General features: G+C 40.3%; 1 protein-coding gene across 4 annotated transcripts; it reads left to right on the top strand.

The window, feature by feature from the left end:
• The first annotated feature begins 433 nt into the window (after positions 1–433).
• LOC144592612 (glucagon family neuropeptides-like) lies at positions 434–11605 on the top strand. 4 transcript variants are annotated; one of them, XM_078397285.1, is made up of 6 exons: positions 434–921; positions 1203–1310; positions 4003–4137; positions 4594–4689; positions 5197–5328; positions 5743–11605. In XM_078397285.1, the coding sequence occupies exons 2-6, from the start codon at positions 1210–1212 to the stop codon at positions 5921–5923; spliced, it is 645 nt and encodes a 214-aa protein (XP_078253411.1). In that variant the 5' UTR covers positions 434–921; positions 1203–1209; the 3' UTR covers positions 5924–11605. The 4 variants fall into 4 exon arrangements, with proteins under 4 accessions (XP_078253411.1, XP_078253413.1, XP_078253410.1 ...); XM_078397286.1 differs by lacking the exons at positions 434–921; positions 1203–1310 and adding an exon at positions 3529–3930 and having other exon boundaries at positions 5743–5860; positions 6995–11605; XM_078397287.1 differs by lacking the exon at positions 5743–11605 and having other exon boundaries at positions 868–921; positions 5197–5717.
• Positions 11606–12479: the final 874 nt, after the last annotated feature.

The raw sequence follows: 12479 nt of genomic DNA, 5'->3' as shown, positions 1-12479 counted from the left end.
TATATTAAAGAAAGTCGAGACGCGCTAAAAGAGTAACGATGAAATGCGTTAGATTGCCAGACACTTGGGACTTAACATCAAACTATGTTGACGTTGCTTGCCTTTTTATTCCTTCCTTGATTTTGTACTATTCCCTGAAGTTTACATCTTTGTCATCGTGGACGGCTCGATCATTCCGGTAATAGAGTTGACCAAAACAGATCAATGTTTGCAAGTCATAGTTCCCAAAATGCTTATCCTCAAATTTCAGTTTACTCCTATACTACATCCCTCCCCCACCCCCCCCCCCCCTAATAATGAGTTACCCTGTACTATTTATTAGTTTTATTATGATGGCACGTTTCAGTTACCCCCTTCCCCACCCCCCCCAACCCCAACCCCCCCCCCCCCCCCCCCACCCCCACCCCACTCTCTATTTAATAATCCCGAAAACGCCCTGATAAGTACTGGCACCAAACTCAGCGCAATGGAATTTTTAATTTTCCATGTTTATGAGTGGGTTATGACTTTGGTCAGATAAACGATGAGAAAGAGTGTTATATTCCGGGAGGAATATCGCAAGCTGATGACGTCTATTCGTGATACATGGTCTTAACGTGACTTGCACCGACTCGGAAAAGAAGGAAAGCAGTCTGATTCATGAATAAAAATCCGAGTGCAAGTGTACAACAAACAATAGTTCATAAAAAAGGCTAAGATGTAGACAAATGTTTACAAAGCAATCTGTTGCTATGTGTATTTCAAACATTGTTTGCGAAGATTTCTGATAATTGCATATATATAATAGCACGGAACGGTGGGAAGGTGAGCGGCAATCAGCATCGCAGCGTCGCCTCAGTCAGTTGCCGTGAGGAAGATTTTATCAGAATCAGGAGTAAACCCGGACCACACCGCGTACAAGACTCAACCAAACTGCGATAGGTACGTGAGAGGCGGCAAAGTTAGCTTCTCCTCAGCCTCTAACTGCCGGGCGCCTCTTTGCCTTATCGCAAGATAGGACATAGAAAGAGGATTTGTTTTAAAAAAAAATGTTTCTTAAAAGTATATGTAATTACTTTTAAAGGCAATGTATAAATAATTCTGTAACTTCTTTCTCACACGTCAAACCGAGGGTACTCGTCAGTTCGAGTCCATTTGCTCATCGCGGGACTGAAACGTGAATTTTGCTCATGGGTTTTAAACTTTTGATATTCACTTTGCAGATTAAGAATGTCCAACAAAGCGACGATAGCATTCATGGTTGTGTATGGGATCATAATGCATTGCAATGTCTACTGTACACCTACCAGGATGGATTACCCAGGATTTAGGTAGGAGCTCTGTTTTAGTTATTTAGTGGAGTTCACTTTCTTTTCTGCGCAAGCTTTACTGGTTTGGATCGGTGCCTTGTTCACACTTTCTTTTATTCTCCCTTCTTTTCCCCCACTCTCCCTTTTAAATGACCGTTTCCAGTGGTGGTAGACCAGGCTTCCATGTGGAAGGTTTTTTAAAAAACTTGTTGACAGCAGCCAGCGATCCCCGGCGATGCCTCTTGGTTTTTTTCTCCCAATCTTGATTCGCAACGTGGGAGACAGGGAGGGATGAGATATGGGCGAAGAGCGGAGAGAGGGAGAGAGAGGGGGAGAGGGGAGGGGGAGAGAGGGGGGACGCGAGAGAGGGGGGAGAGGAAGCACTGCAATTAACAAAAGCCGTGTTACGGAGACGCACGGGAAGGTAGATGTGTAATTAAAATGAAGTAAAATAGGAGACTGCAGCCGGAAACCTGGACAACTTAAAGAAAGGAACTGGAATGACTGAAGGGAAGATGTATAAAACAGACTGAAGCATATATATATATATGCTAAATATCTATATATACACTGTATGTGTAAGGAACGCCGATTGCTTCTTATTATCCCTTAACAAACACGCCGGGGGGACTTGAAGGCAAGCCCTCGTGTCAGCTTTTCTCTGAACAACAGCATGTTTTACCTCAGTTGTTGAATTATCTCCGTGTCGTGATATTGTTTAACGTTGGAGAGAGTGCTTCAAGGGGTCGGTTCTGGGACTGTCTCTGAGGTGGTATGTCACAGCGCGTTTGTTTCGGAATGAATGAAATGCATGTAAGAGGCTGGGCGGCCTTTCATTTCGATTAGTCGGGAGTAACAGGGAGAGGTTTGCGCGATTACCACTGTACAGACACCGGGCAGAGATAGCGCAGGTCGGTGAGTGTTTACAGGGAAGCCGAGTTGCACGGTTCAGCCGGGAGTTGGTTGGAGCGATGGAGTTGATTGCTCGGTAAATTGAATGTAGAGACTTGAACCTAGTGGAAGTCCCGAGAGAGTGGTGTGAAATCGCGTCAATTACAGTCAGGGGGCGAGCCGGAGGAAGAGCAGACTTCTGTTGCAAACGTAGAGCTGCCGTATTGGTTCAGGAGCGTTTATTAAATGTGTGAACTGCCGAGCAGCCAACTAGAGTGAACAACCAGTCTAGCGCTAACCGATGATAACACCTCATTTTTCAATCGGCTGTTTCCCGATGAAACTGTCTTCACACGCGGAGGTACATTTTTTTTAATGTAAAAATGCTGCGACTTTTTAAAAAAAGTTTAAAATGTATGCAGATGGAAATTGTGTTTCTTTCGTAGCACTACACCGGAAAGTTGGATTATTAAAAAATAATGTAAATGTAGAAATGTAAATGTCGGCATTTAACCATGTTTCGCGTGATAGACACGCGAGTAACTGGAGTAACTCAGCGGGTCAGACTGCATCTCTGGAAAACATGAATAGACGTTTCGGTTCGAGACCCTTCTTCAGACTGGCCTTTTTTTTGTGTTAGGTTGGCCGGGCCTATTAGCAAATAACCCCATAAAGGTTTACGAATTGCCAATAAACAGGCAGGTGCCTAAAACTCATCCCAGTGGTGAAAATGCTGCCTGACCCTGTCACCATCCGCGTGTATTTTCTTTTTAAAAAACAATGGAGAATTACGGGCACGGTTATTGGAACTGCGGTTTAACTGTTAAAATATCAAAGCATAAACTCGCAAACGCTTTCGAGGGGGTAGATTAGTACGTCGGCCGCGAATACTATCGAATTGCCACATTGCCTAAAGCAGACGTGATGTTTGATGTGTAATTTATCGCATCTGGAGAATTGTGGGTCTAAAACATGGAAACGCCCGCTTGTTAATTGTGCCCGTGCATCATCTTGCCCTGATAATGCTCTTGGCTATATGCCCTAATATCTCGTTCCATGGCTTTGCGTCAAATTCTGTTTGATAATCCTCGTACGATACGTTTTGCTACGTCTGCGGCGCCATATAAGTATAAGTTATTGTTCTGCAAAGGCTAGTTCGCACGTTTTTGTTTCGTTCTGGACACCCGGCAATGATCGCCTCAAACTACAAACTGTCAGACATGTAGACCAGCAATTGGCCGTCAACAGTTACAGCAGTCGCTGGCAGCACAGAGTCATTATTTGTTTCCTTATCGTTATTAATGTAGGGACGCTACAAGGGTAAACTCGAACGCCAATAAAGGGTTTACCTTTGTCCTTTTGATAAATATAAATCGATTGAAGTTTTGACATTTCCCCAATCACCCCTTCGGGGGAAAAAAAAATCATGAGCATTTTAAACTTTAATTTTGCCCCACCAAAGGCGCTATGGAATAGGCCCCATTATATCGTCTGTTTAAATTATTCAAGTCCCGAACAGACCTCGTACTCTCTGGAGAATAAGGCAGTGCACAATATCAGAAAGATTCCCGGAGCGTCCGCAGATTTTCGATTTGCAGGGTTATGAATTAGTTATGGGACTGAAGTACGTCAGTTCAAGTTGGGCACCACTTGTTAGTTTGCTCACGTCTGATGTGGATCCCGCTAGACTCCTACATCAATGCCTCAATCTCAATACTAAGCAGAGCCCGGCTCCGCAGACGAAAAAGAAGTAAATCATACCCACAGAGAACCATTTTGCCAAAGTGTACATCGAGATCTTAATTCTTTTGATCCTTTGCAGGGACGAAGAAGAGGCGTATGATGAAAAGGGAAACTCGCTACCTGATTTGACTTACGAAACTGATCGAAATGACATCCGAATTCCTTCATCGATGATGAGCGACATGAACACGTTATACTATCTGCCGGAGAAAAGGTGATCTTATTTTACATATTTGTGTGAAAATATAATGAAGTGCTCTGCCGATCTTCGACGGGCGGTTTTTGTGTTGGAGTTTATATATTTTTCTGTACATTTGTTTATTTATCCAATGCTTACTTTAAAATGCAATTTATTGAAAAGAAAACGACGAAATAATTACAACATCACGTCACGAGTTATTTGTCAAGGGGATGTGCAAAACGTGGGCTTCATAAAGTCGCATGAATATGTTAATCAATTCAATAATTAAGATGCCAGACCCGTTCATAAAGCTCTTGCAATTATCTGAAATATCTGCAATATCAAACGCGTTATTCGTCTAAAACATATGAACCAACAAAAACCGAACGCCACATTATCAGTGGTGCTCAAATCTATGTCATCTGTAACATTTCATTCTGATGGCGGATCACTGATGCGCTCTTGCACTTTGGCTTTTGTGTATCTTAGAACGGAGAGACAAGCTGATGCACTATATCATCAAGGCCAGAAAAATAGACAAATGAAAGGCTACTTTAGTTCGCTCATTCCAGCAAAGCGCGATGGGTAAGTTTCTAACATTTAGAAATCCTTTTAAAAAAGAAGAATATCCTCATTTTTTAAACATAATCCTTCCAATACTATTTGTGTGACATTGTTCAACATATCCATCTCATTTATTCTTTTTTAAAATATTACTTTTCCTCTCCCTTCCTCCCCGTTGCCTCCCTCCATTTGTTGAAGCCTTCTCCCCCTCCTCCCACCCCACCCCCACCCCATCTCCAATAATGCTGTTTACATTTGTCATGAAGAACCGGGAAATCGCTGTTCGTCAACAGATCGCGCGTCGTTCAATGTATGTTGTTGGGTAAACTAGTCAACAAGTAGCAGCATCTCCAAATTAACGCGCACCATCCAATGAAGCGTCTTCATTCGTCATTCGAGGAGCGAGTTGGTAAAGTCTGGGCTGGCATGGGTGGAGGGCCGAGTCGAGTGCGGGATGTGTGTTTGAGCCTAAAAGGTGCCGTGAGTACACAGAGTCTTGAAGACTTGATTTTATTTTTTCGTCTGCAGTGGCAGCGACGTTGGGAAGGATTCGGAACCCCTGTCAAAGCGACATTCCGATGGCATCTTTACCGACAGCTACAGCCGTTACAGGAAACAGATGGCTGTCAAGAAATACCTGGCAGCTGTCTTGGGGAAAAGGTATAAACAACGGGTTAGAAATAAAGGACGCCGGGTATTCTATTTGTAGCGACCAGCGAATGCCCACCCTGTGTACACAGCCCTGTCCAAGATTCGGTTCAAACGACTGAATAATCATCGCTCCTCTGTTATTTAAACATGTATTTATGTATGAAGTAAAGCCATTAAAAACGAATATTTTGATAAAAATATTGTTTTTTGTAAAACACTATAGAACGCACAAATTTACTTTGTGAATGATTCCTTTTGGGTTATATATTACGGAGCATATAAAGTGTGCACAAGAACAATATCCATCTGAGCGGCTGGTTTTATACGAAATACATAGCTATGTTGGGATATTGCTTCTTTATGTGTGTACTTATACTGTATTCAAACTAAAATTAAAAGGATAGTGTTTTTCATCCACAACAGCCCTGAAGATATTAATATTCTCCAAATTTTCGACGACATATTTGATGCCCTGCTTAGGCTTCTTCAGTTGGTATATGATATTGATTTGGGAGAATTGCTGCAGCAGATGGCCCTGTCGGTGAGTTCCAGCATAGGCTGCTTACACACGAGACAAATTAAAGGCCACTGGCCCCACTACTAAATAGATTCCTGACATTATCTCAATTGACTTCAAACTCACATGTCGCCTTCAGTCACCGGACAAAAACAAACACAAAAGCAGCACTTGTGAAACCTAGAAACAGATATTGTGGGAAGCACGGGACCTTCTTTGCTCGTCACCTACCCAAATATGATACACGGCCCTGTTAAAACGTGGTCCCGTCGTTTATTAATCATTACAGACAGACCATAAATAGGACGACGCTAGTGATCGAAAAAGAGCACGGGAATACCAGGACCAGGTTTTAACAGTCACATCATATTAGGTGCTGCGGCCCAAAATTTAACAATGTAGGTAGATTCGGCTGTTTCAAAATCAATAAACATCAACACCACAGCTGAATTTCCCACGAGGCCCCTCCAAACGAAGGGAGCGAGATTAAGTATTGCAGATAACCTCACACGAAGCTTTGGTACAATTTTATTTTACCATAATTAGGAAGTGCTCCTTCCGCTAAAACGTTAAATTCCGACAATCTCATTATAATCGGAGAGGGGAGTGATTTAAACGCTTTTCAGCGGATGAAAATGCAAAATTGTATTGGCTTGCTTACATTAACTTTATATCAAAATCGGCAACGTAATTAAAAAAAAGACCATGACCATCTAGTAATCATATCGTGAATGGTCAATATAATTACACTTAAGAAACTAGGTTTCACTTTACCAAGGCGACTAAAACAGGCATGTGAGTTTCAAAAGTTAAACGAGATCCTGGTTCAACGCGAAACGGATTGGCCCGTGTATCAATGAAGAGTGTTCATGATTAAATTACAAATACTATAAACATTACATTTCAGCTGAACCATAAAACGTGCTGGTCATGTGTATAAGATTGATTGCAAAAGAAAGTCACCGTAGAAAATGCAAACTTCGCGGTTTTAGTTTATTTGGACATTTTTTTTTTGCAGTAGAAATAAGAACTAAATCAGTCCCAGGAAGGGCAGAAGTATAAAAGATCCTTTTGGGATTAAAAAAAAAATAGCACATAGGCATTTGAATCTACGCCTGCATGAAATCAATCTTATTTTAATTTTGCATTCTCCTCCAGGCAAATTGACCCAGGATGCAGCTTTGGTGCCTTGATTCGTCATTTAAACCGACATGAATTACAGAGGGTTTATTATTTTTTTCTTTTTTAAAAGTGGCCCTACATTGCTGCAACACATCAGCTTACACTTGAGGCTCTTGTCGTTCGCGGATCTCGTGGTATTTTCGTTGCAAGTTGTAATTGAGTCGGTGATTTCTGTACTGCACTAAGTGTGGTGTTCAGCCTGTGAGAACTATTAACTATTCTAGACGTCTTAATAAAATGTTGTGCTTCGTTAATGTTCGCGTGACCAAACGACCTTATGTATAATCATAGGGACACGAGATGCCTTAGTAAAACTTTACACAGACTACAGTCATTTGATCGACCTTGATTAAACAGTAATAGAAACAGCACTTCTGGACATCGTTTTATTTCCGCAGTTGAGTTGAGGTATCGAATGGAGTTGAGGCGTGTAGCTTTAATTTAAATGGGATTCGATCATTATGTCTATCTAAAAAAAACCGTTGTAAAGTTTGAATTAATGTTCTTTCATCAGATGACGTTTCATACGTAACATCATCTAATTCTTTCATACGTGATGTGAACGCGTTTGCTCTAATAAAACAATGCCTAATTTAAAAGGAAATTAATGATAATAGTTACATATTTTGCGATAGACACAAATATGGACCCAAATATTTCTAACAACCCACAAAAGTGACCCATATACGCCCGACGTACAGATAAAAGGCTCACGTCAAAGTCTGATATTCTGAAAAGTTAGGTTTGGACTAATCTCAAAATGAAATTTCACACCACCCCAACATTCTACTCATTTTTCGAAGCTCCTTCGTTAGGAAAAAGATCGATTTCTAATAAACTCGGCTCCACCTTCCCCCCTCCCCCGCCCGCTCACTCATTGAAGGTATTGACTTTCAAAATATACTTGCTCTGATGCACCTTAATCTCTTTTGCCTGAATTCATTTATACTTCCAAGACTGCGTGGCCCTTACTTACAATTGTAAATTCTCGAAAATGGAATTTAAACTTTAATTAGTTAATGGCTGACACTCGTTAACCTTATTCGATCCCGATAAGGGACAATGGGCGCCCCCGTTTCAGGTTCGTTCTGTGAGTGACCAGGGAGGCTGTGAGAAATATTTCCTCACATCTAAACCAGAGCCACAAGGGACTGCTGGACGTTACACCGATCAATACTTGTTGGTCGCTCTTGTTCTTCCTCCAGCAACTGTAGACAAAAATACAAAGACAGACACCCCATCCCCACTAGTTAATTTACACCAACTCCTAATTCAGGTTAATGGAATTAAACACTCCCACAAAATTCAACTGATAAAACACAATGAATTAGTTGGCTGGTAGACAGATCCATTGATAATCTTTCCTTTGAACTTTAAGGTCTGACAGAATTCTAATCATATACACCCTAACTCTCTCAAAGACAGCTGTCAATAGTTGCACTCTTAACATCTAATAAAAAAAGGACTTTAAGGAATCTAATTTGACCTGCTCTACCTTATAAACGTCTCTCTGAAAGACCTTTCAGAGTTAACGCACAGAATTCAATTTCCCAAGTAGTAACATAATTCTAAAAAATTAATTTATTTGACAATTCTAAAAAAATATTTATTCGACAGGTTTAAGGCAGCATAGGTTGAGGTGATATAGTTTCCACAACATACTGATGGTAACAATAATGATTGAACAGCTTGTCGTTGATCAATTGGAGTGGTCATGAATTTCCCAAACAACCTGGAACAAACTCCATTGTTGTGAAATAACTGGTAGTACATTTAACTTTTCAATAATGTTAAGAGTTTAACAGGCAATTTGAACTGGGGTCTCTGAGTCTCCATTGGCACAAAACCTTGCCTTTGTTGGTAGGAATGGACAGTTTAACTAAGATCTCATAGGTTTATTTCATTCTAAGGGTGCTTTCAAACCATAGCAGAAATCAGTCTGCCTTGGTTTGGTATCTGCATAGTTTAACTTGCTTAGTTTAGTTTATTGTCACTAGTACCGAGGGACAGTGAAAAGCTTTTGTTGCGTGCTTACCAGTCAGCAGAATGACAACACATGATTACAATCGATCCATTTACAGTGTATACATGATAAGGGAATAACATTTAGTGCAAGATAAAGTCCAGTAAACTCCAAACAAAGATAGTCTGAGGGTTTCCAATGAGGTAGATGGCAGTGCAGGACTCCTCTCTAGTTGTCGATAGGATGGTTCAGTTGCCCGATAACAGCTTGGAAGAAACTGTCCCTGAATCTGGGGATATGCGCTTTTGCACTTCTGTACATCTTGCTTGATGGGAGAGGGGAGACGAGGGAGTGACCGAGATGAGACTCGTCCTTAATTATGCTGGTGGTCTTGCTGAGGCAGTGTGAAGTATAGATGGAGTAAATGGAAGGGAGGTTGGTTTGCGTGATGGTCTGGACTTCGTCCACAATTCTCAGCAATTTCTTGCGGTGGTGGATGGAGTTGTTCCCAAACCATGCTGTGATGCATCCTGATAAAATGCTTTCTATGTTGCATTTGTCGAAGTTGGTGAGAGTTGTTGGGGACATGTCAAACTTCCTAAGCCTTTGAAGGAGGTAGAGGTGTTGGTGGTGTTGCAGTTGATGGACCTCAGAGCCATTGCTGGGTTGCCCTCTGATCACTGAGGAGAAAGCCCTTTGTGTAGGAATCATGCGGAAATACAGTTTATTTCTACAAATAGTTAATTCTTCACGGACTGGAACATCAATTCTCTCCTAACGCTAGGATGTTTCAAAAGTAAACTTAATAAAATGCCTATGTGGCAAAATTGACATTTAATGCAGATATTTACCAGATCTGAATAATACCACAACCAATATGATGACTTGATGTCATGAAATACTTCTACAAATAGGAAGTAATTGTGCTTTTTGGGGAAATAAATGTCATCGGGATCTAGCTTGTCAATTATAATCAAGTTCATGTTGCTGTTCAAAAGCACTTTGCATTGATGAAAGAGCCATTGCCTTAAAGTAGAACGTGGTCTCAAGCAATATCTTTTGCAGACCTCGGGGATAGAAGCAGTGCGTGGGACCAAATCAGTAGCTTGTTAGAGGCTGACTCAAGTTCAATAGACTCCTGTGCATTGTAATTCTTTGTATAATTTGATAGTAATTAAGGCGTGAAGGGAATTCACTCCGTCCTTTTAAATAATTGTACATGCAGGGCCAAGCATCAAATATCCACATTAATGGCAATTACTAGTTTTTCATGTATGTGCAAAAAGGAAGGCATTGGAGTGAAATTGGTTTGTGATGAAGCAAAGGACAAGTGTGTTTGTCAAATTGCTAGATACCATACTTGCACCTATGCCAATTGAAAATACTGTGTTTGGAAATGAACATCAGTGTCAAATTGATAAATCACCCCATGTTAGTTTGGTTTTGATTTTGTTTTTTGATGCAAAATTATAACTTTAGCACTCATTTCACGTCAGTAACTGTGAATTGCTATTTGCACAACAAGCCTGAATAATAGTGCTTGCCCTTGTGTCAATCTGTGAGATGGCTCAGTAGCTGTGACTATGTGGAACTGATTATCATGGCTTACATTACTATTGTTGCTTTGATGCACACCTATAACTGTTTGCCAAGGCATTATAATGGGGAAAAGACAGTGCATAAAATAATCTGCCAGTAAATTTAGATCTTCAGTATTAGTAGCATATTGGTGAACTGCTTTTAATATCAGGAAATTAAGAATGACAAGTTCTTTTTTTTCTAACACTGAAAACATTAAACATATTAATAGATTCTCATCACTCATAGTTGATTGTCTAGCACCTTTTCAAAAATGGCTTGGCACAGGATTATAAGACAACAAAACTTTAATTACACAAGGCTATAAATAGATGTGGATGAATAATTGTTCTGTGACTTTGTCTCCTTTGGTATTAGAACTGGGTTTGAGAAAGAATCAGATTATTGGCTAGACTCCTACTTGCATGCAAAAACAATTTTGAAAGAAGGTAATGCATTGGTTAAAATTGTTTAATATTAACGAATAGCATTGGTGGTCTTAACTAGAAAAATTAAGATCAAACTTCACCTCTTGCCTCACCACCTCTCCCATTTACTCATATTTCATTCCTTCTTTCAATACAAGAAAAATATAGTTGCTAGAAAAATGAGTTAAGAAGAAAAATGCTTGAATCATACAATAGGCCAGATATCATGAATTAGGAGAGGACTTAACATTTTTAGCATAACCATGTAGGCTGTATCTTATATCTTCTGCAGGACTATTTTTATTGATTTGATATAAATAAAATACCAGTATAGAATGAGAATGGAAGTTATGTTTTTTTAAACTGAAATGGTAAGTTACATAATGACCACTGACAGTCCCCTGTCATCATTTTACCATTGATTACTTTACAGCCAGAATATAGAAAGGCAATGATTTAACATTTTCACCATTGTATGAAAGATTTGGAGAGCAGTGATCGCAGAAAGCGATGGGAGACCTAGTGACTTACAAAAATGTTACCAGGAAAAAAGAAAAGGTACTGAAAAACACAAAAGTGTGGATACAAAGATATATTTTAAGGTTTATTCACAAAATGCTGGAGTAACTCAGCAGGTCAGGCAGCATCTCGGGAGAGAAGGAATGGGTGACGTTTCGGGTCGAGACCCTTCTTCAGACTGATGTCAGGGGGGCGCCACCCTGACATCAGTCTGAAGAAGGGTCTCGACCCGAAACGTCACCCATTCCTTCTCTCCCGAGATGCTGCCTGACCTGCTGAGTTATTCCAGCATTTTGTGAATAAATCGATTTGTACCAGCATCTGCAGTTATTTTCTTATATATTTTAAGGTCTTGTAAATGCGTATTAAAAACGGAAAAGTCAAAGTGAAGCTATCTTCCGAATGCAAGTATATTTCTTAATTAAAATGGGGAAGTAAATGATAAGTACAGATAAACATGGGGAAAAGACGATGAAGTATTAAAGCTGCTAATTAATTTTGAACTACTTTTGCACTATTGTTTTGTTGCTTTTTTCCTCCATTTATATCTTGAACCTGTGAACGCCCTCCTCTGTGGCTATATGATTCTCTTAGCACTTACATTGATGTCCCACAGCATTAGTATGTTACCCAGGTAAGGAAAGACCTCCTGCGCTGATACCTGCCTCCTGTTGTGAATCACCAGTATGAGCTTCAAGCTCATATTACTCCATCTAATAATAAAAGGGAAATCACAGGCACCGTGCTGTTCGTTACTTTGTGGAAATAAGTACTGCCACTGTGAATTTCGAATGTTTCTTACGCAATGTTCAATGCTGATTTTACTTGGAATCTGGGAGACATAAATAGTGGACCAAAGTCAGAGATGAAAAGGATGTAAACTTATTGGCAACTTTCAGTGTTTTCTGTTGCGAAATGAATAGTGTGATTCCATGCTGTAGCTCAATGATCTGCACTTGATACAGACCTTGCG

This window comes from Rhinoraja longicauda, chromosome 4, assembly GCF_053455715.1.
Source record: "Rhinoraja longicauda isolate Sanriku21f chromosome 4, sRhiLon1.1, whole genome shotgun sequence".
NCBI lineage: Eukaryota > Metazoa > Chordata > Chondrichthyes > Rajiformes > Arhynchobatidae > Rhinoraja > Rhinoraja longicauda.
Note: the sequence above shows the minus strand (reverse complement) of the source record. Positions and strands in the feature narration are given on the sequence as shown.